At 43.5% G+C, this 15,112-nt stretch overlaps 1 protein-coding gene across 4 annotated transcripts in view; it reads left to right on the forward strand.

The window, feature by feature from the left end:
• LOC128892926 (uncharacterized) overlaps positions 1-14,433 on the forward strand; it is a 211,412-nt gene extending 196,979 nt beyond the window's left edge. For all 4 annotated transcript variants that reach the window (XM_054153580.1, XM_054153579.1, XM_054153582.1 and 1 more), the window contains 4 exons: positions 6,248-6,393; positions 7,944-8,216; positions 12,100-12,303; positions 12,896-14,433. In XM_054153580.1, the coding sequence (XP_054009555.1) occupies positions 6,248-6,393; positions 7,944-8,216; positions 12,100-12,303; positions 12,896-13,005 (733 nt within the window). In that variant the 3' untranslated portion in view covers positions 13,006-14,433. The remainder of the gene's footprint in view (positions 1-6,247; positions 6,394-7,943; positions 8,217-12,099; positions 12,304-12,895) is intronic.
• The last annotated feature ends 679 nt before the right edge of the window (positions 14,434-15,112 follow it).

Genomic DNA, 15,112 nt, shown 5'->3' on the forward strand with positions numbered 1-15,112 from the left:
CGTCAATTAGATGGAATCTGGAGGGTTGGTATAGAGCGCGAATCAGGCTCACGATTCGGCGGTACACACGGTGGATAATTTCATCGGCGACCGGTGCATCGGCCCGGATACGAGAGGTGCGCTTCCGGTCGCTAGATCTCCGGTCAACGAGCAATTTTCCGGCCGATTGGCCCCCGGAACGTCCAACTTCCAGCCAAGTCGATCTCCGCCGACAGGAAGAGACACGCTTGTTTACTTCGTGCCGGAGGTGAACCCCAACTGCATCCTCCCTCCCAGTTCTCACGCTACATACGCTCGATCCTTAACCCTGTTGAAAACCTAGGCCCCTGCGTCCAACCGAGGAAGGCGGGGAGGGTGAACGTGTCCTTCGTATATTGCTGACTAACTACGTGATCGGAATCTTTAGGCTGAGAAATTTCACGGTTACCGTACATACGACTACACCCACCAGCTTCTTGCAAGTGAAACCTGGTTTTTCGACAACGATCCTAAGGAGGAGCGAGTAAATACATGGATGCAGGGGTATTCTGACACCTAAATTTGTTGGCTTTCGAAAAATTATAAACTCATATGCTCTTTCGCCTGTACTCTTCGTCCAGGGTATACCTCGAAGCATTCCAATTTGTCGAATAACAGTTTTTGAGATTACTAATGCTCTTGGACATATTCACTTGGCAAACTTTTACCAAACTTTATCAGATCGTCCTTTCGGTACGTCTCTTCCAACGACTCTACCAATAACCTCGTTTCCTAACTCTCTCGCATAGAATCTGGCCAGAGGAGCAACGATATCCAGATACCAGAGCTGAGAAAAATTTTATTCACGGATTGGATAGAAACCACAGTTAAATTTTTTATTCTTTTTATGTAATATTTCTTTCCTCCGTTATGAAATATTTCACTTTGTAATTTAAATTTCAATTGTTATCCAAAGTCGGATCAATAGTTCTTTATCTTTTATTTTGTTATATCTCCGCGAGATACTCGGCGCAAACGTTCTACAAGAGAGGTGGAGATTCTGAAAAATCTTTTCTTGGGGACACGAGTGTGAGGAACCAGTTAACAGAAATATACAAATCGTCCTCTGGATTACAAACGAAAACTGCAGAATACTCCAAGTTTCGATATTCACTGCTTATTGCAAAAGCTTCGACTTCGTATTTTCCGCACGGAACCCCTCCTTTCCCTGCGATCCGATTTTTCAATTCCTTTAAAAGAGTCCCGGCTGATTCTAGGAAACGTCCGGAACCACGAAATCAATTCGCAGACCCGAAATATAGAGACCCTGAAACGTAATCTTGCGAAACAGCAATTTCTCCGGTCAAATAATTTATCGCAATGTAAATTACGTATCGATCTTTCGTGCCATCCTGATAATTATCCTTTGTATCTTCCAATTCCGACAATCTCGAATGTTCTTTCAGTCGTATTTATCGATTACGCTATACCAGACTTTCCTTCGAATAAGTAAGTTTGAACTCACTAAGGATGCCACTCGAGACCAGAATGTTGAATAATAGCAGATAATATGCTTCCCTATTTACCACCGCATAGCGGTTCTCTTATTACCGAACAAAAGGGACATGCATCTCCGATTGATACTATAATTTTCGATGGTTAACCGAGCTATTCGCTATACGACCCACCGCGATACAATGACCGAAAATTCTGTGGACGCAAAGGTAACCAAGACCCTTGATCCTATGAATGTCGAACATTCCGTCGGAAATTCCCGCGAAACGGGCAGACAATGTCGCAAAAGTGAATCGAGAGGGTTGGTGGACGGGGCGCCGGATGTCATTAAATCGAACCGCTCGATGCAAGTCGATAATCCGATAATGACGAGTCGCGAATGTTGTTTTAAACGTCGATGGCAATTCTCCTCTTAATTTCGAGTGGTCTGCTCTTGGATCCGTCGAACGGTTAGCAGCGCCATTTTCGAGCCGATAGGTTCTGTAAAGAATAAACGTCCACGAAAAATCTCCGTGACTCGGTGTTTACGGATTTACGAGTCGTGTCGCTAAATCGCTTTAAGGCTGGCTCCCATTTGTTCGAAATAGCGTTATCGCAACATGACTGACACGATATCGTTCGCCAAGGGACAAAGTATATCCACGGGCTTGACAGTAAACATACAGCTGGTGCAAGCATCGAAAAACCGCGGTATCGCTCTCAATTCGCTTGAGGGAGCACCGCGTCTGATACACTTTCGTCACGACGATAGTCCGGCGTTCGAGGCCGAAGGTTCGAGTGATCAAAGAAGGAAAGAAAAGGAGAAACAGGGAAACGGAAAAATCGGTATTCCCGTGAACGCAAGCGGTGGTTCTCAACGATGCTCGGAAACGTTACGGATAAAGCTTATGAAACGTGCACGATTCCGCTCTCTTCGTTCGTGTAAATATGTTTTCTATCTAGCTAGACTTTACCAGAGGGATGTTCGCTCGTAGGAGGAATTTTCTATTTCCATACGAACGAGATACACCTTCCGCGCAGCGTTTGGCCCGTACGATATTCGTGACGTGCTTCGATTGTCCTTTTATTTGACGACTTTACCATCTTCTCGATTCGTTGTCTGACCATTACTGGGATAATCTACTGATTCTACAAGCGGTTAAGTAGGCGTATTTGTTTGAAGTAATGTTACAAATCTAAATTGAACATAGAGAAACAGAATTGATGTCTACACCTAATGTTCCAACTAAATTTGGTTTACTAAAATCTATTATACCAAAGGATCTATTAACCCGAAGAAGTGATGTTGTAAGAAAAAGCATCACAGAGCATTAAGTTGGTTTAGTTCTGCCCTGGCGTATCAGTATGTAGCTTGATCCCCAGAGAAGCTCGCTGCATTGTTGTCGAAACTCAAGAAAATCTTATCCAAAAGCCTCGACTTACACCTGGAAACCTCAGTTAGTAACTCTAGTCTCTGCCGCAACAGTCGCACAGAGATCTACCCAGCCAGAGGCCCAGATAGTTCCAATTGGAATTATCCATGCGTTCCTAGGAGTGATCTTGGAAGCTACACTTGACTGTCAAAGTCTGTAGATCACACACAGACCTCCAAACAAGGAATCCTTGGGTTGGAAGCACCCTGTGCAGCAAGAAACACTTGTCTGCCGCCACCAGTTCATCGCTCCTCCCCGGTTCTCACTTATCGCAACCCTCGTTTCCCGACCCGACTCATTCGATCCAACGTTCCCGCATCACGAGCGGCGATCAGGAGCTCCGCGGCCGCAGTTGCGACCGCAACATCCGGCGGATATCGCACGCAACACGCTCCAGAGAGCACGCTGTCTGATGTGCTTTCATCACGAGGATAGTTAACCGGGCGGAGAAGAAAAGGAGCCAAAGGGGCTCAGGAATCGAAAGGACGAAGAAAAGGGAGAAATCGAGGGGTAGCTGGTTGCTGGAAGACGCGGTGAAAGCTTCGTTCCTCGTCGTAAATGGTTCCTATGGTTAGGGTGTTCTAACGCGCGTACGTAGATGTTCTTCTCAGCTTGTTCCTCCGGCGCCAAACATTTTCCAATGGAACTGGAACGACGACCAATTTCGACGGGCCATGGGATTATTTCGAGTGCTGGAAGGAAGATGGGAATGGTTGAAAAGTCCAGGGATATTTGGGAAAGTGCGAAGAAAGATCGCTTTGTAACTTTGGAAAACGATTTATGCACTAGAGCCTCGTTCGAATCGGCATTTTATTCTGTCTTAATGTTTGAGTTCAATTTCAAAAATCAAAGTGAAACCAGCAAGATGTTCGTGGATAGAGAATATAAAATAGGAATAAATGGATGCGAAGAAGGTACCGAGAGTGGAATATGCGGAGAAGGTAGCTGAAAGAGGATTAAAGAAATGTAACAGATTGAAAAGGGGAACAGTTGTAGTAAATACGATGATGGCGCGGAGTAGAAATCAAAGGAAATCGGGGATGAAGGAGGGTAGTTTGTGCTCAGGTGGAAGAGGTGCACGTCAAATTGGCCGCATAAACGTGCCCCTTTCATTGAATCGCCTAACGACCGGACATAAATTAGATTGGAAACTGGAGATCCCTCGGAGGAGAAGTCGCGAACGATTTTCCGCGTCTTCTAACGTTCGGGAAACGGTCGACAAAATGGGAACAATGTTACTCGAGGCTTTCGAACTCCCATGGAGGCTTGTACGAAAACGATGCAGCGAAGTAAATCGGAAAATATCGATAGAGACGCTTGCAGTGTAAATATAATTACCGAAGACATACATATGTAAATTGAAATTAAGTATAATTAATTGTTTATTAAAATGGAACGGCGAATATATTGTTTGTATAAAATGAATAATTAAATATCGAACTTTTACTTTACGCTCATATTGTAACATAAGCAAATGAAATTCAATATTTAGTTATTCATTTTATACACACGATGTGTTCACCATTCTATTTTAACGAGTTATCAATTATAATTAATTTCAGTTTACATATCGATTTCCCCGAAATTCTTATTTAAAAATGAACGTTGAATTCACGTTTGCTGAAAACGTTACAGTTGGCATTGTTCATGAAAGCAGGAAGATTCGAGTCAAAGTAGAACATTAGTTCGCGAAAGTAGTTATTTTATGTACCAACATAAAAGCGCACATTCTGTGTATAACTCCATTTTCATGAAACTATAAATGGCGTTAGGATGTGCAAACATATGTACGCAGTAAAAAGTTCCTTGACAATTACGGGATACAAAATTTCACAGAACGTCTGACAGGGTCGTGAAACGTAACGGAATTCTCTGGAAACCGTAAAACCCTGAGGAACCTGGAATATATTCGTAAAGTAGATGTGCTGAGAAGTCGAAAATTTCCGATATCTCGCAGCTCCAACAATGGGAAGTTTCCCCGATAAAGGTTCGTCGTTAATAAAAAAAAAATCAATCGGCCATAATGGTTCTCTGGACTCGAAAGTTTCGCCATTCTATTCACCGTAAGCACGAAAACATTCTCTGAAACGGAAGGTGATCTGTCGCCATAACAATAATCCTCGAAATCGCGTCCATAAGAATGTCGAGTTATAAACCCGAAAATCCGGACGCGTTTCTCCGATCGCGAGACCTGGTTTCACGACCCACCGAGAAGTAATACACGTGGCTTTATGTGCGTTTTCATGGAGCAAAAGGTCGTAAGGAAAATACAGTTACTCGCAAAAGTATCTGTCTCTCCTCTGTAACGAACTGAACGGGTTTGAGGAAGGTCTGAATAAAATAACCGGCCAGGAAAGACATCCGAGTACTATCTTTTGTGGATCACTTTAATTAACATCATTGGACCAAAGCGTGATGTAAACGTGATATTCGTTTCATCGAAGATACCTGAAAAATTGTGCGAACCGTTACAGGTTCTCCAAAGTTTTCCAATGGTAAATACGAAAACATTAACGCTGGAGAATCGTCCAAACGATCCAGAATATGGCGGACAGTTCCAGGCCAGGTCTGTGAATGCATCGCTTATTGTACACATCTCGCGCAAACGTAATATAGGAAAGGAAATCGTCCTTTCCAGTTCGTAGATCGTCTCCTAAGGCGATACAAAAGCAGGACTCGGTGGCACCAGCCCCCTAGCGAACGTAAACACGCGTTGCTCGCGTACATTTCAGCTGGCGTTATGAACTGGCGTACACGCCGCGGCTTCGGAGTGCTCGGATTCGTCGTAAAAGCGACCGAGTCGTAAAAGGATTACGTTAAAGTTAACGCGCGACCGTTAAGAAACGTCCTGATAAAATAAAATCTTAATCCTGCCCCGACCGCGGAAGCGACCGAAGCTTTAAGGTCCCTTACCCTTGTTTTCCTCCCTTCTCCCGTCATACTTGGCCCAACGTTCCCCTCCGAACCTCTTTATTTCTTTCTTTCCTTCCTTGTCGGCCGCCGCTAGCTTTTACGGCTTACCGGCTCGATTATTAGACGTGTCTCGTTTTCATAAAAGAGCGAAACCATCCCCTCCACCGGTCCAGCCTTCCGTGGCCCCAAGTTGTATTAACTTGTAATTTTATTATGACGATACCGTGTCTCCTTTTTTAAAGTTACCAAGGGATTTGGGCCGAAATTAAGGCGCGGGGTAAATTGTAGACTGGAAATGCCAGAGGATTTAAGTGCCAAGAAAAATATTCGTACTTATGAAAAGAAAACATTTCATTTAATTAAACATTTTTTTCTGGTCTATTTCTTTGCGTGAATCTACACCGATGTCAAGCTATTCGACCAACCATAAGTTTCGCTTTCTTTTTCAGTAATAACGGATACGTGTGCCTGATGTTCCATCGGAGGGACGACCACATAATAGAGATGCAACTGTCGGAGTGGAGCCAACAGCCCGACGACGTATGCAACTCGAGTACGTTCAACTCCCACTCAACGCCGTACACAACGTTCATTAGTAAGTCAATTACGATCATTTATTAACACTTCATCGTGAAAAGGTCTTTCAATATTTACGCAAACGGTCTCGCGCTGTTTAAAATGCGGCGGGGTCGATGGTTTAGCGGTCGCACTTGTAATATGAAGTCTTATCATAAATTTTCAATTGTAAATAATAATTCAACGGAGGATTGCGTTATTTACCTAACCTGTAGCAGAGATTTACTCTGATAAAAACTTGTTTACTACTAGTGGATAAATGACTGTTCGTTATATGTTATCCGAATAAAATTGGCTAGTATGGCGTAAAAATGGGATTGCGTTTTATATGACGCATGGCGGAGGAAATGGCCTTGAGCGACCAATTGATTTCGTTCCGACCAAAATCTACGCTGGGGAATCCCGCGACGGTTTTGTGTTTCGAATTCGGGGAAACCGGAATCAGAGTTGACCAGCTTGCCCGAACACCTCTCCAAAGTGATTTCCTGTGCCGCGTAGAATCGCTTCTCGGCATCAATTGGGTCGATTCCACCCGTTTGCGATCGAATTTATGTTTCTGGCTTGTTTCGATCTTATCGGATTACCGAGGATTACTGGCAACGTTCCATTTGGCGAACGAACAATTTTTGGCTACGTCGAGTATTAATTCCCGTCCTTCCCAACAACGAGTTATCGATTATGATTCTCTGTAATGAGTAATAAAAACAAAAACAATTTTCATATTGTACGATTTAGTACAATTTAGTAACGTCAACACACATACAGTCAGTTTCATAAATATTCATACCATCTGTGTTTATTACAAGAATTCGTCTCAATTAAACGATAGGTTTGATGCTTCCAAATAAATGTTTCATTATAAATATCTACATGAATAAATATTACGCGTGTATATTTTTATAATGGAAGAACATCGCGCGATTATTGTTTCGCGTCAATCAGCCACTGGATCCACTACGGCATTAAATTTCTCGGTATGATCTTTGGAGAAATCTTACAACAGCTTTCGTTACTTTGTCTACGATAAATTAAGAAAATCGTTTTCAAGAGCTTAGAGCTAAAGTAAAGCGTCGTCTGGCTGGAGAAACGACGCGACGGGGGCATGAGGGCGAGCAACACACAGCGAAACGGAAACGCGAATGGCACAAAGTGGAAGTTGCAAATGTCGAAGTTTAACAATCGACTCGCGTGGAGAGCTCGTTTACGATCGCGTAAAGGATCATATGCTGAATCCGTCGTAAACTCGGTCCTCCAGACCTGGCGCGCCCCTACAATTTCTGCTTAAGCCGATTACTCGATTTCATAACAGTGACGAAGAGAGAGTCATTCTACCAGCCTGGAATTTATCGCGACGCCATTCAAATCGCACTTCCAGGGCGTCTCCGACGTGTCTCAACTCCCGACGATTGTTTCTCGTCGTTTGAGGCTGTTTGTCGTTGCTCGACAGTTTCTAAATGCTTGGATTTTCTTGAAATTCAAGATCGAAAGGGAAAATGTTAGGGGTTATCCGTCAAACGGATCGTAAATATAAAATATTATTAATCAACGATTCCAATCTTATTTTTTCAGCATCGGATCCGATGAACAGGCATTGCCCCAATTTGGGCCGCTACGAAATCGTGTCGGTGATACATTCGCACACGAACGAGAACGCTGATGACATATTGGGCGTCGATGGCGAGCCGAACATGGCCAACGTCGCCGAGGTGCAGGACGTCAGGGTCACGTCGACGCCTTTTCCAGGACGATGTCGTTACGGAAGTGTTCGTCGACTGGATATCGGTTGCAAGAGACCCGATCGCATGGAGTTTGCCACATCCTGCAGCGACGAGGCGCCGTCTGGTGAGATTTTTCAATGATCCATCGAATTGGTACCCTGGATAATTTTGCACGGTGGCTTCCTCCCTTAAGAAAAGTTACTCCAGAAAAAGCTGGCAGTGCGAATACTTTTTCTGCCCACCGCAGAAAGGAAACCGTCTTTGTGAGATATTCATACGATCCGAATCGTCCATTGAAACTTATTAATCATCATCAGATCTTCGTTACGGTTCGCCATCCTCTTTTTCACTCGTCTCAAAGAATTTCCCAGTGAAGCGAAAACGTTGGAAAGTTATAGGTTAATATTGCAAACGATTAATCTTTCGTTTTCTTTGACGTATTCCCCGGCTTTCCATTGTCATTCCTTCCGGTGTTTCCTTCCCGAATCGAGTGGAAGGGAGACATAAAAATTCTCGACATCCAACGAGACGACAGAAGGCCTGGAAAGTGCCTGAGAACATTGACGGCACCGGTTATGGGGGTTTTGACGTTTGACGGACACAAATCGTCGTCTATCTCGCTGTCACATTTCGAAGACGTCACCTCCCCCTAACTTCAGACGATGCGAGGCCTTGTATACAGGGAAGAAGCAGCCAGACAAGGAGTACGCGGCTTTGGCTGGGTCTACTCGAGCCTGAAAGCACCCTAACTGCCTTCCGTCTAACCCTTACATTCCATCTATTGTCCAATCTAATGGTTGGATCGAATCTGTACGTGTTACTGAAAAATTATTCCAAGTATACAACTTATAAACCTGCATCGACCATCTCTGTTGCCTTCTTTATAATGTAAGTAATCCTAAAACGTCAATATGTTTATTTCAATCTATCGTTGTCTATTTTTTACCCTATCAATATTCTTCAAAATTTCAAACTCCATTTTCTTACATATTCTACTACTTTAATTCCGTTGCACCTGATACAAGGTCCTCATAGATCCGTTCTACAAAACTTCTCTGTCCTGATGGTTTCCGCGGTCAGCGTCTTTCGAACCCTATTCACCCCTCGATTGTCATCCGTCTTGCCTGCATCATCCCTCCGCCTTGTCGAAATGACTGCACGCACAAGGTGTCGAATAAGACAGGGTGCCGAGTGAATCCACGGAGGGTGGAGCATCTCCGGCAGGAACATCTTATCGGATTACCCGCACCAGGTCGAGTTATCCTCCCATCGAGAGACGCGCCTCTCGCTCCCCATTTACCTTCGCTCTCTCCGCTGCCAGGAAAGTTATCGCAAGTGGCGATAGTTAGTTTGCGGGGAGTCAGCAGCGTGACGGTTGCCGTGGTTCCCTGTGCTTGCTTATGTGCAAAGTTTGTAGCTTTATTAGGTTGTACGTGTTTACGGCGCGTGCCTGCGCTCGCGAACATAGTTGCAAATGGGTAGTGGAAAGTTCTGCATTTTTTCGTTTCCTTTACCCCCGGCGCTAGTTTTTGGCGCGAGAAATCTTGCCGCTGAGAAATCTGACGTCGAACGATTCCAGAGATATGAGACGTTGGGTTTCTTAATCTGGGCTTCATGATACGTTGCGTTCTAAATGGGTTGTTCAGGTTTCGATTATTCACTCTGTTCGCGAAAGGTTTAGCTTCACCTGTTTCGTCTGTATCTAGGATCGCCACTGTGTTTAGAGATTTGCGAGTAAAACGATCGCACGATTGCGAAAAGTAGATTTGCCGTGGGTAGATTCGGCACGATTCTAATCCCAGCCGTAGACAAATACCGGCTGCGAACCGGATGTGATTAACGATCACGTCTGGGAAGCCGGCTCGCGACATTCGAGATGTTCTCGGTCTACGAGCAGAGCTAAGATCCCTGTTTGTACGAAGTCTTAATGACCAATTCGCGTTCTCTTCGCCGACAGAACGGAGAAGCTGCAACGTGGAACGCAATCCCCTTGTCGACAGCCATAAGACACGAGGCTCCAGCGTCTAAATCCTCGGTTATGTCAACGCTCCCCTCTGCTAAAATAATTCCGGATACGAAACGCTCTAACTCGGCTCAAGGATCCGCTTGTGTTTTTCTGGATTACGAGCTCTGCGATACGACTGACGCCTCGTCCTTTTGCTCCTATTGGCCCGGCGACGTGATCTTTTCCTCTTCCTGCAAGTTTATCTTTTCAAGAGAATTTTTCCTTCTTCTTGAATAGTTCGTTTCACTTTACCGCTGTAGTTCCACCTCTGGAAAAATTCCACAATATATTTTGGTACCTCGTAACCAAACTCCGGATGTTTAGGTAAAATCATATTTCTAAATAAGAATTCTGTTATCTTTTCAAAGGCTCCTCTGCTCTTTTCCACGACTAATAAACACTCTAAAAATGCTGCGTCGAAGAAAATTTGATACCGCTCTCTTTCGTGTAATTGGTACACGGTATACTTGAAAGTGCATATACTCGTATATTTAAATGTGAACTTTTTACATTACATACATTTAATGTTAAACATTTTTCCAAGATTGGACTGCTGTCCGGGCAGGGCAGCGTGACGTTTCGTTTCATCCTTTGAAATGCACGCTAAAAGCATTTTCATTAATTGTAATTAATAATTTAACGGTATGCGACGCAGACTAAATTGATTTCGCTTTATTTCAAGCAAATTTGTTTAACTGGAAATTATATGACTATCCGATATATGTACATTATACATTTTTGTTGGAACGAACTAGCAAATCCAAATCGATGTAAATGAACTTTCGAAAAAATAATGATTTTTTATACAAGTTTCTACCACTTTGAGATTAAAAATTTTATACTTATTTCAAGATTCAAGATTTTACACTTCCTGAAAGAATACGTAAAGAGTTTAAGAATCCATTCATGAATCGATTTACTTTGAGATTCAATGAAATTTAATATAAACAAAGTCGTCTCTCAGTTACCCAGCCTCTCAGTCTCTCAAAGCTCAATGGCGACCGAGAGTCGCTTCTCGAAGGCAAAGAATTAATGACGATGTAGTGGTAAATTCATATAATAATTCAATTCTACGTAACATACATTTTTCCTTCCTCCAAGACTCTGCTATAGTTTAGTTTTATAGATAAAAGTCAACTGTTATCTTCAATTTTTGTTCTTCGTTGGAAGTATGTCCTCCTTCAGGGGCTGAATTTTTGTTGTTTATTTCCGTTTTCACCCGGTGAACTGTCACACGGATGTTGTAAATTCTCATCTTTCTATCTTGCAGCTTCGATAAGGTATCGAGTCCAGACAACACGCCAAATATCGACGTGTCGAAGCGATTTACGGCTTTCGTTTATTTCGTTCCCGCTCGCGCCTTACTCGAACTCGAAACACAGTCCAACTTTGTTCTCCTCTAACAGCTGCCTCTTCGGAGTGTCCATAGAAACGTATCAGAAAAAAACTACCTTGTAATTCTCATCGTAATGAGAATGTTCCTTGTAACGAACATTTTTCTCTTAATTTAAATGTTTTTTATAAACGTTAACCAGTTCATTTTTTACCGTGCACGCTTCGATTGTTTCCCTTCCGCGTATTCTTTTTTCTTCGATATCCACGTCCCATCGCTGCCCTCTAACTCGCTCGTAAAACGACTCTTAAGGTGAACGGAATCGAACACTTAAAATCGTTGCATGGATGATTAACCCATTCAGTGCTTTCGTTAGGACGATAAACGTTCCTCCATTGGTTCCGGAATTTTTCTTGAAACCGATAAACTACTCGGAAATTGTACCCCTGTGCTTCGATTCTCGATAATGGGGGTCACGTTATCTCGTGACGTAACATTGAGTTTCTCCATTTACAGTTACCTCAGGTAAAAGAAATAAAAGATATTCATTTCACCTTTTCGTCGCAAACGAATTTCGTAATTATCACAAAGTTCCTGCACGTGGTTGTTTCTATTCCTGTGAATAGAGAATTGTTGATACGTGTGACTAACGAACGCAATGACTTTCAGAGTACTTTTGCCACGGAACCTGGATCGAAAACGACACAGCTTACTTGGTCGCGAGCACCGATGTGGGTCGTTACTGTCTCGTTTACAGTGCGTCCGCCGCGGCGACAGGAAGTCGTGAACTCTCGGTGACGGGTCATCTTGCTTCCTGTCCGAGAGCCTCTCATCGTCATCTAGTATCGTGGCAAGTCAACCTCACATCGTACGGTGAGCATTGCCGACGACATCGACGAGATAATCGAGCCTCTTAATTACACAGAACACGAAGCACCGATAGCGCGGCTGTTGTCCTACTTATCCCGTCTGTTCAAACGCGTCTCTAACGTTAATTAATTGATTAATTTACTCGCCACTGCGACGATACGATTCACGAGCTGGCACCGTAATCTAGATAAACGATCGGATTAGCGATCCTTTGGGAAAGTCGAGATTTTGTTGAACTAGCTAACCGTAGAGAAGATTGGCTACAACGTCAGGTGTTTGGGCAATTAGAAGTTCAAGTAATTCGGTATCTGGGGAATTGAAACTTAGGCGAGTAGCAGTAGGAGGTGTTTTCCTTGCAGATGTTTGAATAACGGAGCCACTTTCGATTGAATTAATGATTATGCAAATAGATGCTTGGTCAACCCGATAGTTGACGCGTAGGACACCAAGAATCCGTGTCGAGGCTTCGTACGCAATTCAGTTGAATTCGGTTCTCTTAGTCTTTGGTTTTCTTATACTTAGATTAGCATTTCGTTGTAAATTGTGAACTATAAGAAAATAAGAACAGTCGAATAAAGCATGGTCGCTATTTCAGCGCAATGCGGCGACATTTCGACGGCCACGTCGTGGACCTACCGCATCTCAGCCTCTGTGTACATCTTCGTTGTCCTGGGCATCATGTTCGGCAGGTACATCGCGAGGTGATGCCACTGAGTGGAGAGACCAGGCCACGCGTGGACGGCCGTGTAGTCAGCAAGCAACAACAACAACAGCAACTACGAAATCTATACATACATATATACATGCCAATAAATAGATATATACACGTGTATATATTTACAGATTTTTGTAAATATATATATGCATGTATTAAACGGAACACTTTAACGGATGGTCCCGACATTGGGGGAGAAAGTAATTTAATAACCAAGCTTAGTGGATATGTGACCGTAGGTGCGAGTCGTGCAGAGAAGTGAACAAACAGAGGGGACAGTATGCGCATGTCGCCGTGAAACTGGGAGATATCCGTTGCGCCAGCGAACGTGGCGGATTCCCTATCGAACAGCTGTACATAAAGTAGCGATACGTTCACGAGACACGCTTCCCTCCATGCGAAAGGAACTTTGCTTCGCGTTCGTGCTCTATCTTCGATAGAACCTCTCGTCCTGGAAATATTGCCGGCCTCTTTTCCAGGATTATTCCTCTGCCCCTCCCTACCTGGGACCTGCATCCTTCACGATCTCGAGACGGTCTTAAAGTGCGAGTTCGCGTGGTGTTAAAGGAAAGACGTTTCAGAGTCTCGACGGTGCGATTTTTCTATGATTTTTAATTTAGCTATTTTTCACATTAACGGTCCTCCCACTTTTCCAATAGTTCGAAGCAACTTCGCGCGTGTCACAGTGGAGCTTAGAGTTCGGTCTGCGACTATAGTTGGAATTGGTTTGTCTGGATGTAGAATACGGATCTTTCTACAAACGTATTCTTCTGTAAATGGTGGCACGCACAGATCTGTTCTAATTTAATTGTGGTTTCGAGGGGTGTAGATATCGAAAGGCTAACGGAAGTTCAAACTTACTTCGGAAACATTCGGTCAGTTTAATTTCACGAAAAAGTTGCAATTGTACATTACGACACGAATCACGTCCACGAATAAAATGATACGTGGATGCACAACATATTGTTGTACATATATTTGTTATCGAAGTCAGGTCCAATTACACCAACGCATGATAATTGGTCTGATCAATTTCTGTTATCAATTTCAATGGCCACGACTCACGAGCAATTATTAACCGACTTTGAAAAAGAGGAGGTTGCTCAATTCGACATGTATTTTCTTTTTTTTTTTTTTAATGTCTGGTCACCGATTACGCCCAGATGGATTGACCAATCGGAATGAATCCTGTTGCATCTTGTAGAGCATGACCCCCCCCCCCCCACCGGTGGTCGTCCCATTATCACCACTCTTTGCGATTTGTTATTTTTTACCCGTTCTTTTTGCCAAAAAACCTAGTTAATGTATATGAATCTGTATATGAATGTGCACTATCGACCAAGCACTCAACATTACCGACAGAGTAATCTGCATTATCGACCGAGCACTCCACATTACCGACAGAGCAATCTATAATATCGACTTTTGCCGACAGAGAAATCTGCATTATCGACCGAGCACTCAAAATTACCGACAGAGCAATCTGCACTATCGACCGAGCAATCTACAATATCGACTTTTGCCGACAGGGTGATCTGTATTATCGATCGAGCACTTTACATTATCGACCAAGCAATCTGCATTATCGACCGAGCAATCTGCATTATCGACCGAGCACTCTGCATTATCGATCGAGCACTCTACATTACCGACAAAGTAATCCGCATTATCGATCGAGCACTTTACATTATTGACAGAGCAATACACATTATCGACCGAGCAATCTACAATATCGACTTTTGCCGACAGGGTGATCTGTATTATCGATCGAGCACTTTACATTATCGACCGAGCAATCTGCATTATCGGCAGAGCAATCTGCATTACCGGCAGAGCACTTTACATTACCGACAGAGTAATCTGCATTACCGACAGAGTAATCTGCATTATCGACCGAGCACTCGACATTACCGACAGAGCAATCTACAATAGCGACTTTTGCCGACAGGGTGATCTGTATTATCGATCGAGCACTTTACACTATCGACCGAGCAATCTGCATTATCGATTCGGCACTTTACATTATCGACCGAGCAATCTGCATTATCGACCGAGCACTTTACATTACCGACCGAGCAATCTGCATTATCGACCGAG

Source organism: Hylaeus anthracinus, unplaced genomic scaffold (genome assembly GCF_026225885.1).
Source record: "Hylaeus anthracinus isolate JK02 unplaced genomic scaffold, UHH_iyHylAnth1.0_haploid 2, whole genome shotgun sequence".
Lineage (NCBI taxonomy): Eukaryota > Metazoa > Arthropoda > Insecta > Hymenoptera > Colletidae > Hylaeus > Hylaeus anthracinus.